This window comes from Gopherus flavomarginatus, chromosome 4 (assembly GCF_025201925.1).
Source record: "Gopherus flavomarginatus isolate rGopFla2 chromosome 4, rGopFla2.mat.asm, whole genome shotgun sequence".
NCBI lineage: Eukaryota > Metazoa > Chordata > Testudines > Testudinidae > Gopherus > Gopherus flavomarginatus.
Window position 1 is genome coordinate 61,355,100 of NC_066620.1, and position 19,420 is coordinate 61,374,519.

At 45.7% G+C, this 19,420-nt stretch overlaps 1 protein-coding gene across 5 annotated transcripts in view; it reads left to right on the plus strand.

The window, feature by feature from the left end:
• Nucleotides 1-234: 234 nt before the first annotated feature.
• The window catches only part of LOC127048742 (uncharacterized), a 78,072-nt gene continuing 58,886 nt past the window's right edge, over nt 235-19,420 (plus strand). For all 5 annotated transcript variants that reach the window (XM_050948632.1, XM_050948633.1, XM_050948634.1 and 2 more), the window contains exons 1-2: nt 235-887; nt 16,028-16,106. In XM_050948632.1, the coding sequence (XP_050804589.1) occupies nt 783-887; nt 16,028-16,106 (184 nt within the window). In that variant the 5' untranslated portion in view covers nt 235-782. The remainder of the gene's footprint in view (nt 888-16,027; nt 16,107-19,420) is intronic.

Here is a 19,420-nt window from a genome sequence, read left to right on the forward strand (position 1 = left end):
TGTAGAAATTCCCCTTCCAAGGTTTATAGCGTGTGTGTAGAGGGGGGAGAGGGAGACTTGTCATCCTTCAGGACCCACATAGTGGTTTGGGGGATGGGGTGGCTGACTGCCCCCTTCGATTTCCCTTTAAATGGAAGCCCTGCCCACTGAAATTGACACAGTCCTCCTTGGCTGGCCAATGGGAGCCTTGGCTGGGTGTTCTGTTTGTTACAAGTTTCACATTGCTGGAAGACACAGAGACTGAGAGAAACAGAGAGTCAGTGTGTGTGTGAGGGAGCGTGGATGAGGGGGGGAAGAGAGCGAAGAGGGGCGCGACAGAGAGAGAGAGAGAGAGGGAGGGAGGGAGGATGCCTGTTTGGAGCAGCAGGCATCAAGGAGAGAGAGAGATGGCATATTAGACCATTACCATGAGCAGAGCCCAGGGCTTCTGCTAAACAGCTTTTCCATTTCTTAATAAAAACATATTCCACCAAATGTCTCCTGTCCCTTGCAGAGCCCTGCCAGCTGGTACCTTCACTCCTTCTACAGCCTGTAGAAAGAAGGGAAGTTTAATTTTTTTTATGTGTTGAAAAGGGATTTTTTTTTAACTGAGGACCAAAAGACAGAGAGTGGTAGTGGAGGAGGAAGGGGAGGGGCAGTGCTGAAATCAGGGTAACTGAAGCTTGGTCGCCTTTAGGAGGTCTGTGTACCTGGGGGGCTGCTTGAATGCAAGCTATTCTGAGTGCCTCCAAGCAAAGCTGCAGCAGCAACAGCTCAGCAGATGTAGATGTGTGCGGGTGTGCATGCTTAACCCTTTCTACGCTCTCTGGATTTATACCATGCTGAAGATCCTAACCAAAAAGCTCAGGGACCAGAGTTTGAATGAGATCCAGCCTTTCCAGCTAAAGGTAAGAAAAACTCCCAGCATGTCTTTTTTTTCTTTTTGGCATGGTGCAGCTAATTAATAAGAGGGATAATAAAGCTATTAACTTTCAGCATTCTGTGTCCAGGGTCAGTTGCCTTTCACCCTGCTCAGAGTGCCAGTCAGGGTTGGAATTGGCCTGTACTATATTAATGTTATTAAGACCTATTCCTTTGAATGCAGGCCTGCCTTTTTGCCAAGGCAGGATATAATATAGAAGGTGTGTGTGGTGGAGAAACATATATATTGGTCTTTTAGCATAGTAATATTTTTAATAAGGTGCATGTTTGAGAGCCAAGAGAGTTGCCTAGCAGAGGGATGTGTGTGTGTGTGTGTGTGTGTATCTATATCTATATATGTATCTAAAATCACACCTTTTTGATGTTGCAGTAGCACCTAGAGATCTCAGCCAGGTTGGAGCTCCATTGTGGTTGGCACTGTGTAAACACAATTAGTCTGAGCTCCATTCTCTTCAATATTTTTGCAATTCACTCTCTCCTGGATCTGAAGGCCAGAATCAGACCTGGAGTTTGCAGCCTGGTTCACTTCACTGACCTAAGGCTTTCTGTACCTTGCGTATATCCATGTTTAGTTTGTACTGGAAAGCTAGGGACAGCAAACTCAGGCCAATGTATATCCAAGCCCCCTCTGCAAAAGACAAGGAGGAATTTATCAACCATATGTTGTGAAATAAAAATGGAGCCAGGGTGAGAGGAATACAGAAAGTACCAGGTTCTGGTTCGGGACGCTGGGGGGTGAATCTGGAGTAATCCCACTGAAATCAGTTGAGTTTCACTGGATTTGCATTTGTGTCAGTGAGAGCAGAATCTGGCCCCAAATCAAAGAAGGGACCAGGGAAAAGTAGCAGCCTTTATTGCCTGGTTTGGGGGTGGGGGTGCTATGCAGCGGTCTCCAGTGGAGTCTTTTGTATGAATTACACAGGGGCAGATTGTAGTATGCATCTGTGCTCCTGCACAGTTGCTCTGGCTAGATTGGTGGCAACTTTTCGAGAAATGGGGCTGATATTTCCTCCACGTTCTATGTCCCATTCACTTCTTCCAGTTTGGATTGTAGATTCTGTTGTTTTTGAAAGAGGGGAGGAGAGGGAGTTGTTTGGAGGCAATAGGGACATTGCTTTAGATTGTGGCAGATTGATCCCATGTAGGACACGCTTTGTGTGTGGGCAGCGCGCAGGGCTATTTCTTTGGGCCTTGTGTGGCTCTAGCCACCTTTTGTTTTAATTTTCTTTCTGAATCTTGAATTCCGAAACCTGCAAGATTTCTGGGGCTGCAGATGAGACACTGAGAACCAACAGGGCCTCATAGACTTTCAGGATGCACATATGCATCCGCAGAAACCGGCGCTATAAGCATCAGCCATTTTATTCACACAAGTGTCAAGGTTCTGCGGCACAAACAAGTGAGTTGCATTTTTGAAGGCCTATTGATACAGCCTTTAGATCTCAGTGTCTCCAAAGCCTGACACTTAGGCCTGTGCAAGTGTCATTGCAACCTGCCAGAGTTGCTCGTACAATGACTGGCACAAACGTGCGTGGGCACGAAGCCAGAGTTTCCACACTATGGGCTCAAACATGCCTTAATGGCCACTGGGGACAATGTGGAGCTGAACCACTGTGGGGAGCTCTGGGTGAGATTTTACCTCAGACCAGCATCCCTTCCTCACTGCTTCATGGAGTACACAGTACTATCCCTTGTGTGTCTGGCCAGAACTTCTAATGGCTGTTGACTTGGGGAAGGTACCACCAGGGACATGTGGAGTACCTGTGCTTTGGAGAGCTGTGCCTGGTGTCTGGGGCCTGTCCGAACCCCCCCATCCTCTCCCTTACACTCTCTTGGGAGCAGCTGGTCACAAATGGGCCCTCAGAGCTCCACATTCTTGGAGAACATGTCAGCATCTTCTCAGCTTCCCAATTTGCACATCTTGCTGCATGCGTGATGCATGTATTCTTGGGTTACAATTACTCGCCCAAGGCTGTTCCGAAAGTCTAAAGGGGCCAGTTCTGCAGGCAGTGAAGTCAGTGGGAGTTTTGCCATGAATGGGAGTAAGATCAGGTCTGCGGTTGTCAGACTAAGGATGAGTGAATCACTTTGGATAAAATAAGATCTGACCTCCAGCCAAAACCCAAACCGAGCAATTTCTAAGCTTTTTATTTTTATTTTTTTAAAATCTGGTTAGCTGATTCCACCCACATTGTCATGCGCTTCTGCACTTTACATGCTTGCTGGAAGTTCCTAATACTATGGAACAGACTGTTCTTGCGTTTCTAGCACTATTGGAAGCAGGCAGTATTGAAATCTTGCAACTGAGACTGTTCTTCAGTGGATTTCTAGTCCAATTTTGCAGACTCAAGAAGTTCAGAAAGATTTTTAGATTGGCACTCAAACTTTTGGATGCTTCTCAGAATAGAGCCCCTGAACATTTTGTGGATCTAACTAATGGTACTGCATGTAATAAATGGGCTTAGTGTGTTTGGTCATGTTCCTTTAGTGGCTGGCCTCATTGAGAATAAGAACCTGCTACCATAGCAGCTGATGGAATTACTACTCTAGCTCATGCAGGTGCTGCTTGTGCTGTCAGTGCTGGATGCCCTGGGTTCTGTTCCTACTAATGGTGGTGTCTTTACACATGTGGCCATACATTTCTTACACTGAGCCGTCCCATACAGCTTCACCTGTTTCCTCTGTCATCTGATCATATTTGCTAGAGAGGAGGACCAACCTGAAACACAAAACCTTCCAAAGCTTGGTGGAGTGTTAGAAATCTAGAGGCAAAGCCAGATCTGAATTTTACAGTTTGGGATCCATCTTCTGTGACAACATGCAGCTGTAGAACAGACTCTGTAGGGGTGGGGAGGGTGTCTAGGGGAATGAGAAAGGGAGTTTAAATTTGTGAGCAGCATTCTGTTGAAATTTTCCAAGTGAGGGAATAAGAGAGAACCATACTGCTCCATACCCCTGCTTTTTAGCTGAGCCTCAGCCAAGCCTGCAGAATTGAACTGCTGAAGCAGGTAGTTAGACATCCCAATGAGTGCGGTTATTTGTACCCCCACGTGACACACTGGCATATGATCCCCTGTTCTTTGCTAACAACTCTTGTCTCAGACTTGACAAACTCACTACATCAAGTACGTTGCTTACAGATATTTATCCATAAAGAGTAACATGTAAGGTCTCTGTTGAAAACTTGCAACTTAGCAACATTCATAATCATAGTGTTACGTGTGGTATGCAAGGAATAATGTAATTATATTGAAGTTTTTGCCCTCATGGTCTTAAGGTTAAAAGGCATCATCAGGGAATGATATTACTTGGTGACGGCTTGTTCATGCAGGAGGGAGTTGCCAGTCCTCCCTAGTTAGCTGGTGAGGTAATGCCAGGTCTACCATTGCTCCATCCCAGAACAGTCAATGGCAACTGCAAACAGTCAAAGCCACTTGGAGGTAAAAAAGGACCAGTACAACAGACAAGGGGATTGCCCTGCCTATGAATAGAGACAAATGAGTGTTCCGATATAACACAGAGGGAGGAGAGGCACTCTGGATCCATTCACTGAGGAGACATCTTGTTGAGCTGGGGTATTTTCATGTATGTTTGGATCCTGGTTCCTGTGAAACCAACCCGCTCTGCGACAGACTGAAGTTTGGGGGGAAAGCCTAGTGTATTAGATAGGAAAGGTAACTATTAATACGTATAGGAGCTCGTCTGTGTTTTCTGATTTTGTTTTGTATTGTAACGATTTGTTTCCATCACTCTCTCTTGTTTCTAGGGGAATCGCTACACTTTCTTAAATAAACCTTCCTTTGTTTCATTACAAGTGCTGTATATTATTATGAGTGATGGTTTAAGGGAAACCTAATAAACTGGGGCACAAAGGATCTGGGATTTCTGTGAGTAGCCAGTGTCGGGGCTGGGAGCCACAGGGAAATGCTTCAAAGATACGTGGCGACTGGGGTGCGCTTCTTGTTAATCTGCAGGGCAAGGCTGGGCTGGCTTGGCCCAGGGGAGAGTGTTTGAATGGTTAATAAGCTGGTGGTATTAGGGAGCTAATACCCAGTTGCCACGGTAAGGGTAAGCCTACCACTCGCTAGAAGCAGAAGATAAGGTGACTCACAGTCCTAGATATGCAGAGAACCGTCACATTCCAGTTTTGGGCTGGCTGCACTGGAGATCACTTCTGGAAGAACTAGGCCTAGGTACATGGGATAAATAAGATACAGGTAACAAAGTGTGCAAAAATACACAGCGATAGGAACAAAAATGGCTAATTGTGTCAAATGAGTTTGCATGTGCAACTCTAGCACTTTTTTTACTCTCACAAATCACACAGATGCATTTTTTTCCATCCACAATTAACTGTTTGCATCACTGCATGCATATGTAATTGGTGCAATTTACGAGTTGAGTTTGTAAGCCTAGATTTCAAGTTTTTTGGGGCAGGGACTGTGTGTTCATTGCATGTCTATACAATGTCTGTCAAACTAGGGCCTTGAGTGGTGCGCCTACGTGCTACTGCAATGCAAATAATCAATGATAGATTGAAATACCTAGCCCAAGGTGCACAAAATTAATAGCTTTGATGCATCCATCACAGGTTCTAGCCAATTACTTTTTATTCACACCATGACAGCAGCGAATGTTTGACAACACAGTAATTGTTGAATTACTGTAACACCTTCATTGTTATGGGGGCAGGGATAGCTCAGTGGTTTGAGCATTGGCCTGCTAAACCCAGGGTTGTGAGTTCAGCCCTTGAGGGGGGCACTTAGGCATCTGGGGCAGAATCAGTACCTGGTTCTGCTAGTGAAGGCAGGGGACTGAGTCCCCTCCAGTTCTATAAGATAGGTAATCTCCATATACAAACATTATTTTAATTCAGAAATATTATTGAAATGACTGTGTCTGGAATACTAATTCTGTACTGGCATGAAGCACCATTTTCTGGTTAGGTGAATGAGAAGAGTGTCTACATTTTAGCCCATGAAAGGAAGGCAAATGCTGTTATCATCAGAATCAGCTATGGGATTCTGCTGTGACCTCTGGGGTTTTGATGGGTCCCAGCAAGAAGCCATAGACGGATTTTGAGTCCTGGGTGAAAAAGGTGGAGAACCACTGGTCGAGTGGGCTGAACATAGGACTGGCAGACAGGGACTTCTGACCCTGCTCGGACTCACTACTCTGTATTGCCATGGGCATGCCACTTAACCTCTCTGGCCATTTACCGGGTCTCAATTTGGCCCCTCTCTCTCTCTCTCTGTTTCCCCATGTGTAAGATGAGGAAAATAGTATTTACCATCTAGCTCATTACTAATGCTGAATGGGTTCCCTTACAAAGCTCTGCATAAGTGCTCATAATTATTATTCGTCAGGGCAGAATATTGGCTTTCTGATTTTTTTGCTGCTGCTGCAGTTGTGTGCTCCATGTATCCGCTGGCCTCCTACCAGATTGCTCATTCAGCTGATGAAAGGCTTGCTCAATGGAATTTATTTTCATCCCTGTCTCCTTAGGAGGCTATTCCCCCATTCCCTTTCTGCTTGTTGCTCATGCCTGTTTAGCTCTTCCCATCACAAAGAATTCATTCCCTTAAGATCGTCAGGCTCCGTTTTAAAATCTGCACTGATGACTTTTTCCTTTCCTCTTCACTGTTTGAAGCTTTATGCTATTTTGGTTAGTTTCAGCCTTATTGGGGAGTCAAGAAGTAACTAAGGACCCAATTTAATGAGGTACTTTTAAGCAATGTGCCTAATTTAAGTGTGTAAGTACACCTACTGATTTTAAATGAACTGTTAACGTGCCTAAAGTTAAGCATATGCTTAAGTACCTGGTGGAATTGGGGCCTAAAATAACACCATCAGGTTAAAATGAGATCCTTAGTTGATCTAAATAGCAGTATTGCCAACCCACAACCATTCAAAATCATGACTGAGGAGGTTGCCAAAAGTTATGAGATTGGCTTAGAAGTCATGAGACCTTGAACAAATTTGGGGGTGCTTCTGGGTTTTAAACTTTTGCCAGCTTTTCTCCTCTGTCATGAGGGATAGAAACTTAAACAAAAACCAAAACCTGAAAGCTGAGATTTTCATATAATCTTGTAACTTCCGAAGTTGAGGATTTAAGAAAAATATCACACAGTATGAGGCTTGTGTAACATGAGAAGCCAGTGAATCATAGAATCATAGAAGATTAGGGTTGGAAGGGACCTCAGAAGGTCATCTAGTCCAACCCCTTGCTCAAAGCAGGACCAATCCCCAGACAGATTTTTACCCCAGTTCCCTAGCAATACTGATTTATAGCTTATAAAGATCTAAACTGTGGTTTTAAAAAAGAAATGTCCTGAGCTGTGGGTCAAGAAGGGACCTCAGGGTTTGTCCCTATATATACTAATCCCTGAGTTTATTGAATCTAAAAATTAAAAAAATCCTAGTATACTTTACCCTCGTTGTAACACTATTCATTTACTTTTTGAATTTCAGTGAAAACAGATTGGTCCATTTGCTCTGGTTTGTGGTTCATTTTGAGCTGGGTTCCCTTCCCGGATGTCAGGCAGCAGCAAACACGCATAGAATTGTGTCTAAAATGCACCACAAGTGTTCAAGATGCCACCCAAAGCCCTCTATCTGTGTTTGGCTTTGCATGTTTGGCCCTCGCCACTGGTCCAAGCAACCTTCCTGGTTCCTCCTTATTTTTTTTTTTTCCATCCTTAAAAGTCCCAAAGCAAGTTTGGCATCTCTGTCCTTTTCAGGCTGGAGTGGGTTCGTCTGAGTGATGATTTCTCTTATCTGTGCTGGAGGTCATAACTTGCAGTTGCGTACACGGGCATGAGGTGGAAGAGGAAACCTTTGAATGAGGAATTTTCTCTCGATATAGGAGTGCCAGCCTGCTAGCCAGATACTGCAGTTTGGTGGGAAAGGGTCTGCAGTTGAGCTGAGGGGAAAAGAAATCCTCCTTTGCCCTTTCACCTATTACATACGAAACAACGTGTTTGTCTCAGGCGACCATCTAAAGTCAGCTTTATTATTTGGAGGAGATAAACAAGACAGTGTGGCAACTAGGAATTAATATTGCTGTTGGCACCGTGGCCAGTGGTGCTGTGCTGCTGCCAGATGTGTGTAAGCTAGGGAGAGAGGGAGCCCAGCTGACAGACTGAGAGATCAACAGTTTCTATGTATATATTTTTGGCTAACAGAGACCACTTCAGCTGGTTCAGATTGGACAGTTCTCTCTTGGGAAACCTGACCATGGCATTCCCCAACCAGCCTGCAGGGGTCGCTGTAGAGCAATGCAGCTCCCTCCCACTCTTTTTGCCTCCTCTCTTCCAGAGACTAGGCAATTTTTCCCCCGCATCCACAGCTTTCCCTGCCTTCTGCTAGCCTGAGTGAACGAGAAGACGACCTCAGCACTCCAGCTCAATGCACATTGTGTTGCATTGGCCACCAGGTTGGCTGGCAGGGTTGCTACTCATCTTGAATTGGATAAGGCTAACCTGCAAGGATAAAAGCAATCCCACAGCTTCTGTTTGGGGCATCACTGGATTGCAATGCAACATTGGGATGTAACTATGTAGAGGCTAGGTTATGCTGTCCTGTTACCACTGGACCAGATCATGTGTGTGATGGGGAGGAAACTGTGCTGGCTGGTTCTTGTGCTGCAAGGTTAAATTCTTCCAAATGGGAGACCCTGGGGAAAATCTGCTGCCTGGCTGGAAGGGATCCAGAGTACCTAGGGTCACCCCAGATTTCTGGATGGTCCTGATTTTCGCCAGCAGCGTCTCATGTGATCTGAGCTTGTGGACACCAAAACTGGACAACTGTGTGGCTAACAAGCTCTGAGTTTTACTTTGGAGACATTTGAACAGGTGGACCTAAGGTCTGATCCTGAACAACAAGTCCTACATTCTTGGCTCTCTTGACGGTGAAATGCAAGAGACTTGATGTAAATCCCTAGGGTAAGGGGCATTTAGATCTGCTGGCCCCGAAAGGGTTAAACAGGGATTTATCTGAGTTGCCTGAAACATCTGCGCTGCCCCTTGCAATGCATTTTCCAGCTTGACTGTAATACTGGTGTGTGTGTGTGTGTGTGTGTGTAATGCGATTCCACCTGGTTGAGTAGAGATTATTGTCAAGTGAGATCTCCCAACGCAGGGAGCTTCTCGTCAGCTAACGACACCTCTCTCAGGGATAGCAGGCACCTTGGCTGGATCTCTTGGGAAGGGGGCAGGGTGGATCAGAATCACCGTTATCAATTACACTGTTTGAGCCAAGTACTGTTTGGCTGTGATTGTCTGACTGAGGGGCCAGGAGGTTCTTGGGAGTCATTGAAAACCGTCAACTGAACTGGTCTTTTGCCAAATGATCTCTGCTCAGCACAAATACAGTAACTCCCCACTTAATGTCCTCTCGCTTAACATTGTTTCGATCTGATGTCCCTGCTCAATTACAGAACATGCTCCGTTTAAAGTTGTGCAATGCTTCACTGTAACGTTGTTTGGCTGCTTGCTTTGTCCACAGCTGGCAGCCCCCCATCAGCTCCCTTATACCCCCCCGCCACAGTACCTCCCGCCCACTGGCAGACCTCGCGGATCAGTGCCTTTCCCTTTCTCCCCCCGCGTCCTGCCCATGGCAATCAGCTGGCTTGCAGCATTCGGTGGGGGGGAGGAGCGAGGACTTGGCGTGCAGGCTCCCCCTCCCTCCCCTGGCCCCCGAACGCCGCACACCAGCTGATTGCTGCAGACAGGATGGAGGGGGAAGGCTGCGCGCTGAGTCCTCGCTTCTCCCCTCTCCCTCCTGAATGCTGCCTCTACCAGCCTTTGAGGCTAACAACATATGATTGGTTTGAGGAGACAATGTCACTGCCCCTGACCACCTGCAAATTCACTAGTCATCTCTAAGGTTGGTGCGTTCCAGGGCATAGGAACCCTACAATACTGGACCCATATCATTCTGCTGCCTGGCAGGAAGGGCAGGGCTTGTCTTTGCCTGCAGGACCTTGGTGGTATTCAGCGGCATTCACCATGCACAGCAGGAAATGCCCAGCAGGACAGGAGGAATCTGAAGGCTTTATGGCTCCAGGGTGGCTGTACCTTTCACCCCTCGCTCCATCTCGCCCTGGGTATCCTTCTGTGTGCCCGGCCCATCTCTCAAGATGGAATGCAGCCGGTCACCCCGCTCTTGTGGACACTTTGCCCTCCCATTTGCGATCACACTGACTGTCTCCTCTCATTCATGAGCCTGTAATGTCCCAGTGGCAACTACAGCCACTGCTTAGCTGGAAAAATAATACTGGGAAAGTGTTTAGCAAATTGTAACTGTCTCTCAATTCAGCCTAGCAGTGGGGAAGGAGGCGAGCCAGCACCAGGGTCCCAGTCTGTCTGTGGGGTTTGTAGGATGCCCATTACTGTAGTGTCTGCTGGAGGCACCGCAGAACGGTTGGGAAAACCATTTTGAATGACGTGAGAACTGACCCGGGCCCCTTGCCTGAAGTCCCAGGGAGAGGGGGCAGGAATACGTTCCCCCTAGCAATGTAATCAGCAGCAGGACTGGGGCCCCTGGCTCTCTCAGACAGGTTTGTCTTTGCCCACTGCAACCATTGAGACTTCACAGTTAAGCCTCTCTATGGGGCACACATGATCTGGGCCTTCATTTAGTAGTGGCTGAGGTGATCTCTGGAGAGCCAGGGCTGAGCTGCACCTGTGCAGCAAGGAGCTCTGCAGTCTGAAGCACAGCGGTAACTATCCTAGGAAGCCAGCGTTCCAGAAGTGGCCTAGGTGTGTCCGGGGTGAGGTCCCAGGGCCTACACACATTCATAGTGCAAACCAGGATTGCAGGCCAGGGGTCCAAAAGGAGCATCTATAGTGAACCCAGCTGCCTCAGACACTTAGTGTCACCAGTTTGGATGGAACAAGCCGCTGCTTGAGGAAAGGCAGGAGTTTTCCAGCTTGAAGGGGGAGAGTGAATGAGTGAGATTGAGGATGATTTGTAGTTCATCCCCTGCCCTTCCAGCTGCGAGGATGGTTTGTTTCATAAAGGTATTTATATAGCCCCAGCTTCCCACTGAGATGATGTGTGCGTCATAGGGAGTCCTGGAAACAGCAGGAGCCGATCTCTGTTTCAACACACGTGTGCGTTGTGCACTTGCATATGTTTCCAGCCTCTCTGTCCTGAACGCAGTCACGCATGCACAGCAATGTTGTCACACGCACGCTTGCGCTCAGAGACGCATGCTTGCTAGCACAAAGAGACGAACACAACCACCGGTTCAAACACTTGTGCAGACATACCAAAGCACATACCTTTGCTCTCACTCCCTGATGCTCCTGTGCACACACAACAGCCACACATCTATACTTGCACCCAGAAACACTTCCAGACATTCGACTTGCATTGTCGCACATGTGCACCAATGAACTGCCATTCACGTGCACACAGACATTATATGCACATTTGACCCTTGTGCTCCATCCCTGACCTGTAGCTTGGGGACACGTGTGTGTGAACTGGAGACTTCCCCATTCCTGCTAGTTTCACACCCAGATGCAAACACCATTTCTTATGCAGTGAACGAAGGGGGAGCTAGCTGGCCTTTTTGCCATGTATGAGCTTTTCCATCACCAATCCCATGTTTATGGTGCAGACAACTCATTGATGGATGCTGTCATTTAGCATGAAGGATTGTTTGGCCAAAGGCAAATTTGAGGCTAATATAAAGCATGGGTCATTTAGTGAAGGGTGGAGTCATGAAGCTGATGTTGGGAACACCTAAGAGAGCAGGGTATTATGGGTACAGGTCAGGAGAAGCTAGGGAAGAGAATCTGTTTTCCACTTCAGAGGTTGCTTATGCACTGAAACATGAATGTTTATATCCTTCCAAAATGTTTGTTTAAATTTTACTAGAGTACTGGAAATTCTTATCCATATAAATGTCCTGCCCTTATTTTTTTTTTTTTTTAATTTTGATAATCTCTTGGCCTTGGCGATATCTTGCGGTGGTAAGTTCTATCGGCTAATTTTGCGATGTGTGGAAAAATATTCAGTCTACCATGAAAGCAGCCCATCTGTCAGGGTTGAGGCACATTTCTTGGGTATCGTGCAGGGGAAGCTGCCCTGCTGCTTTTGCCTGTACAGGATCACTTCTGGAGATGAATGGAGGACTTCAGTTTCCAGGGCTGTCAGTCTGGCACCTTTCATCTGCACTCTTTTTTAAAGCCTAACTAAGATTTAAGATGTGGAGAGGTTTACTAATAAAATGAGAGATTAAAAGAACTAAAATACAGGCTAAATAACAACTATGGAGATGCATGATAGTTGTTTGCAGATATTTGTAAGATGGAAAGACCAAAAGAGGAAAAATAACTCTTGAGTGTGGCCTCTAGGGGTCTAACTATAGAGTATTGGGATGTAATTGAACAAAGGAAAAGTCGAAGCTGAGTATCAGGTGAAATGTTCTACGGGTAAGAGCTGATGGATGGAGGAATGGCCTCCCCAGGGAAGTGCTGGGGAGAGATAGGATGACTTAGTAGGTATTTTCCATCTCTAATTGCTGTGATTCTGGAATTAGCCTTCACTTGGTGGTTGTGTGAACGCCATGTGAGGCAGAACGGAGCATAGCTTGTTGTCTCGTGGCTAGTGCTAAAAACCTGTTTGTCTCAGTAAGATAAATAGTTATCCGGATGGTAGAACCGCATCTATCCATGCTGGCATTTCTGTCACACTGCTTGCCATACCAGAGTATGGGAGCACTTATGGGCACTCCCATGGTATTACTGCCACAGGCTCAGTTTTTCCATTCTAATCATCGTTAAAGGCACAGAGTACACTCTTTGGGGCAGGGACTGTCTCTTGCTGGGCATGCCTTCACTGAAGTGTTATCTCCACTGGAGTTACTCAGCTTGAGTGAGAGAAGTCACAACATGAAATGACACTCCAGCTGCTGTGGTGTGTAGCATGCTGAGACTTCTGAGGGTATGTCCCTAGGGTTGTCAGCCCTCAAGGATTGTCCTGAAGTCTCCAGGAATTAAAAATTAATCTTTAATCAAAGATAATGTCATGTGATGAAACCGCCAGGAATTCATCCAACCAAAGTTGGCAACCCTACACGTTCCGTGCTTCTTAGCACTGCTTAGTAAGCTGAGCCGCTCTGTGTATTCTTTCCCAGGGAATTGTTTGAGAATTTGTCTGCCCTTTCTGGGCACATGGGACATTGTGCGAAGGCACTGGAGGACTAGCGATGCTCGACGGGCTAACCTGCTTCCATACTGTGGAGTGGTCATGTTAGCAGCTGACAAGTTTTAGCCTATCCCCCCTGCTAGGCTAGCCAGCTTGAGTTAACAGCAACCACACTTGAGTTCAGTGTGTGTGGAGAGAACTCAAGTTAGGGGCAGCAATCAAGTTACAAGTTGAGTTAACTCTGATTGAAGAGAAGCCCACTGTGTGTTTGCATAGCAAGTCCCACAATGAGGCTTCAGTCTCAGTTGGAGCCTCTGGGCACTGCTCTAATACAAATAATAGCTGCATATTGTACTAGCTCTGTGGACAAATGGAGGACTTCATACTCCATGGCTGTTAACTTGGCACCTCTCCTCGGCGCTAAATGTCCTTATTAAATTGTGTGTGTGTGCACTCACACACGCACAATGTAATCTTAGCTGCTGTGGAGAAACAAGCAACTGCATTGACTTCAGCAGCATGCCGAGCTCAGGAAAATCCAGTTCCCACTGTCATGGTTTGACAAGTAGTAGTGGGAAATTATCAAACCATCCAGGAAGGAAAATATTTTCCAGTTTCTAGGAGGGTATTGCAAATGCAGGAGGGTGAGACGCAAATGTGAAGGGATGTAGGGAAGATTTGACAATGCCCACTTACATCAGACTGCAGGATGGTGGCTGGATTGATACAGATGCTGTGCCTGTGTTTGGTGCCAGCTGTAGACCTTCTCCACTCCTCTTATTTGTTTTTTCCACATATGGCCCCAGTGAAGTGAATTTTCTCCTGTACTGCTAGTCCCTGCGTGCACCTGCTGGGCTGTGTGACTCCAGTGCCATTTCCTGAGGACCAGTGGAGTATGAGAAGATGGATGTGTACCAACATCATGTGTGCATTCTACCTGGGTCACCATGCAATTTAAAAGGCAGCCTATTAAAAACTTTGAAAGGAAATATATTTTTTCCCCTCTCCTATACATAACTGTGTAATAATTAATCTGTGAGACTCATTGCCACAGGATGCTGTTATGGGCCAAGAGCCTAGCAGGATTCAGAAAAAGCTTTTGATAATCAGATGAATAATAGGACCATGCACAGTTATTTTAGGTAGGATTAAAAATGTATAGAGGGTGGAAAACTGTGTGCTTTGGGTAACCACTAATTGTCTGGGGTTACAAAGTAAACTCCTCTATCAGTAGTTTATTCCAAAATTGCCCATTATGTGGGCTTTCTTGGAATTCTTGCACCTTCTTCTGAAGCATCTGGTGCTGATCGCTAGCAGAGATGGGATATGGGGATATCAGGTCTGAGCACAATGGTAATTCTTATGTGTGCCACATTCAGCAGCATTGCAGGCACAGTCTCCATTGGTGTATCAGCACATTGGGCAACACAGTAGGTGTGTTTTACCCAGCTAGCTGTGGTACGTTCAACAGAATGTCAGATGTGTTCTATCTAGAACTGGACCCAAGCTGCAGTAATTTGATCCAGGGCTCTGCTTTAGTCCATCTCAGACATAGAGGCCAGCTACCAAATTTAGATTAAAAAATTCCAAACAATCCCATAGGCCCCAGGTTAGTGGGTGCTTGGATATGGGGTTTTGGTTCAGGTGCACTGGTTGGCCAAATCCAGGTATATCTGGAATTGTCAGCAACATGAAACGTCTATTCCAAATATACCTGGAAGATTTGGCACCAGTCAAAGTGGCTGCTAAATCAAGTCACTGCTAATGGGGAAAGTCTATTGGTGGGGTGTAGGTGGGGGTTGAGTGGTGGCAGACTATGTGTGTTTGTGGGTGTGTGGTGGCATGGCATGTGTGTCTGTAGGAAAGGGGCATTGTGGGTGTTTTGGCTTTGGAGAAGAAGGTGTATATGTTGCATGGCCATGTGTAAGGTCCTTCATGGAAGAGTCCAATAGAGGATAATAGCAAATGAGAACCTTTCTGAAGATCTTTTTCATCTGTCCTATAGGATTTAATTTGTTATGAAATTTTGGGGGGTGGTTCTAACAGGCCTATAGAAGGAATCTCTTTCTGTCATATTCTGTAGGCTTTTGGAAGTAAATTCTAGACAGCCCTATTCCATTTCTATAGGATCTAATTTGTGCCGTTGCTGGTAAATTGCACTGGACTCTTCCAGAAAGCATGGCAGGGCATGTATGTTCTTCGGTGGTTTGTGTGTTCCTAGAAGGAGCGGGTGGGTGCACGCGGTAGGTGACTGGTGTAGGGCCAACTGCGCCGTTGTGCACAGTTGTAGGATGGTATGGTTGTTGACAGGATGTGTGTGTGTTGGCGGGGGAGGAGTTGGTGGCAGCATGGTGGGGTGGAGTTGGGGAAGTGGGCGTACGTGTGGGGTGGATGTGGAGACAGGTTGTGTAGTTACAGTGTGTGTGTGTTTGGAGAGATTGGGAGGAGGAGATGTGTTTGTATTATGGCATGGGTTCTCAAACTGGGGGTCATAAGGTTATTACATGGGGGATCATGAGCTGTCAGCCTCCACCCCAAACCACACTTCACTCCAGCATTTCTAATAGTGTTAAATATAAAAAAGAGAGTTTTTAGTTCATAAGGGAGGTCGCACTCAGAGGCTTGATGTGTGAAAAGGGTCACCAATACAAAAGTTTGAGAACCACTGTGTTACGGGGACAAGTTGGGGAGGTGAGGTGGAAGCAGGCGGTGTGCATTTGTACTGGGTTTCGTAGCTAGGAACGTGGGGGTGAAGTTTGAGGTTGGGGAGGAGGATGTTTATTCAGGGTGTCTGCGTGGTGGCAGAATGAGTGTGGTTCATGGTGATAGGTGGCTGCAGGATTTGAGTGGGAGCGGTTGGGGAAGTGGGTGTGGGCAGCAGAGGTGCAGGGGGCATCAGATGTTTAATACCAACAATGAAACCTTCTCTTTCTGACTTGTCGCCTAGATCTCCTACCCCCCTAGTGATGAGGAGGACAGCGACGACTCTGAGGGAGAGAACCAGGAGCTTGCTCAGATCGACAGAGGTAAGGGGACAAGGGAGTCTCATAGACTCATAGATTCTAGGGTCAGAAGGGACCAATGTGATCATCTAGTCCTACCCCCTGCACGAAGCAGGCCACAGAACCCTACCCATCCACTTCTATAACAAACCCCTAACCTATGTCTGAGTTATTGAAGTCTTCAAATTGTGGTTTGAAGACCTCAAGCTGCAGAGAATCCACCAGCAAGTGACCCATGCCCCATGCTGCAGAGGAAGGTGAAAAACCTCCAGGGCCTCTGCCAATCTGCCCCGGAGGAAAATTCCTTCCCAACCCCAAATATGGCGATCAGCTAAACCCTGAGCATGTGGGCAAGACTCACCAGCACTCAGAAAAGAATTCTCTGCAGTAACTCAGATCCCATCCCATCCAACATCCCATCACCGACCACTGAGCATACTTATCTGCTGATAATCAAAGATCAATTGCCAAAATTAGGCTATCCCATCATACCATCCCTTCCATAAACTTATCAAGCTTAATCTTAAAGCCAGATATGTCTTTTGCCCCCACTACTCCCCTTGGAAGGCTGTTCCAGAACTTCACTCCTCTAATGGTTAGAAACCTTCGTCTAATTTCAAGTCTAAACTTCCTAGTGTCCAGTTTATACCCATTTGTTCTTGTATCTACATTGGTACTTAGCTTAAATAATTCCTCTCCCTCCCTAATATTAATCCCTCTGATATATTTATAAAGAGCAAGCATATCCCCCCTCAGCCTTCTTTTGGCTAGACTAAACAAGCCAAGCTCTTTGAGTCTCCTTTCATATGACAAGTTTTCCATTCCTTGGATCATCCTAGTAGCCCGTCTCTGAACCTGTTCCAGTTTGAATTCATCCTTCTTAAACATGGGAGACCAGAACTGCACACAGTATTCCAGGTGGGGTCTCACCAGTGCCTTATATAATGGTACTAACACCTCCTTATCTTTGCTGGAAATACCTTGCCTGATGCATCCTAAAACCGCATTAGCTTTTTTAACGGCCATATCACATTGGCAGCTCATAGTCATCCTGTGATCTACCAATACCCCAAGGTCCTTCTCCTCCTCTGTTGCTTCCAACTGATGTGTCCCCAATGTATATCTAAAGTTCTTATTATTAATCCCTAAGTGCATGACCTTGCACTTTTCACTATTAAATTTCATCCTATTACTATTACTCCAGTTTACAAGGTCATCCAGATCTTCCTGTATGATATCCCGGTCCTTCTCCGTGTTAGCAATACCCCCCAGCTTCGTGTCATCTGCAAACTTTATTAGCACATTCCTGCTTTTTGTGCCAAGGTCAGTAATAAAAAGGTTAAATAAGATTGGTGCCAAAACCGATCCTTGAGGAACTCCACTAGTAACCTCCTTCCAGCCTGACAGTTCACCCTTCAGTACGACCTGTTGTAGTCTCCCCTTTAACTAGTTCCTTATCCACCTTTCAATTTTCATATTGATCCCCATCTTTTCCGATTTGACTAATAATTCCGCATGTGGAACCGTGTCAAATGCCTTACTGAAATCGAGGTAAATTAGGTCTACCGCATTTCCTTTGTCTAAATAATCTGTCACCTTCTGAAAGAAGGAGATCAGGTTTGTTTGGCACGATCTACCTTCAGTAAAACCATGTTGTAATTTGTCCCAATTACCATTGACCTCAATGTCCTTAACTACTTTCTCCTTCAAAATTTTTTCCAGGACCTTACATACTACAGATGTCAAACTAACAGGCCTATAGTTACTCGGATAACTCTTTCTCCCTTTCTTAAAGATAGGAACTACGTTAGCAATTCTCCAGTCGTACGGTACAACCCCTGAGTTTACCGATTCATTAAAAATTCTCGCTAACGGGCTTGCAATTTCATGCGCCAGTTCCTTTAATATTCTCTGATGAAGATTGTCTGGGCCCTCTGATTTTGTCCCATTAAGCTGTTCAAGTACGGCTTCTACCTCAAATGTGGTAATATCCACCTCCATATCCTCATTCCCGTTTGTCATCCTTCCATTACCCCTAAGCTCCTCATTAGCCTTATTAAAGACTGAGGCAAAGTACTTATTTAGATATTGGGCCATGCCTAGGTTATCCTTAACCTCCTTTCCATCCTCAGTGTTTAGCGGTCCCACTTCTTCTTTCTTTGTTTTCTTCTTATTTATATGGCTATAGAACCTTTTACTATTGGTTTTAATTCCCTTTGCAAGGTTCAACTCTACTTGGCTTTTAGCCTTTCTCACTTTATCCCTACATGTTCTGACCTCACTAAGGTAGCTTTCCTTGCTAATCCCACCCTTCTTCCACTCCTTGTAGGCTTTCTGCTTTTTCTTAATCACCTCTCTGAGATGCTTGCTCATCCAGCTTGGTCTACAACTCCTGCCTATGGTTTTTTTCCCCTTTCTTGAGATGCAGGCTTGTGACAGTTTCTGCAGCTGCAACTTAAAGTAATTCCAGGCCTCCTCCGCATTTAGATCCACAAGTTCTTCAGTCCAATCCACTTCCCTAACTAATTTCCTTAATTCCTTAAAGTTAGCCCTTTTGAAATCAAAAACCCTAGTCCCAGATCTATTTTTGTTTATCCTTCCATCTAGTTTGAACTGAATTAGCTCATGATCACTCGAACCAAGGTTGTCCCCTACAACCATTTCTTCTATGAGGTCCTCACTACTCACCAAAACCAAATCTAAAATGGCATCCCCTCTTGTTGGTTCTTCAACTACTTGGTGAAGGAATCCATCAGCTATTTCATCCAGAAAAATCTGAGCACTATTAGTCTTGCTAGCACTTGTCCTCCAGTCTATATCTGGGAAGTTAAAGTCTCCCATGATCACACATTTCCCATTAGTGTTTACTTCATTAAAAACATTAAAGAGGTCTCTATCCATCTCCAAATCAGATCCCGGTGGTCTGTAGCACACCCCAAGCACTATCTCAGGGGAGGCTCTAGTAGCTTTCTTTCCCAAAGTGATTTTTGCCCAGACAGACTCTGTCTTGTCCATTCCATCACTTCTTATTTCTTTACAGTTAACCTCCTCATTGATGTACAATGCTACTCCACCACCTTTGCCTTTATTTCTGTCTTTCCTAAACAGCAGATAACCTTCGATACCCATACTCCAGTCATGACTACTATTCCACCATGTTTCTGTTATCCCTGTAATATTAGGTTTCACTTCCTGCACCAGTAACTCTAGTTCCTCCATTTTGTTCCCTAGGCTCCTCGCATTAGTGTACAGACATCTTAATTTTTGCCGTTTGGCTTCACTGACATTCTTTACCCTGTTAGGCAGAGACATTCTACCACCAGCATCACCTGTTAGTC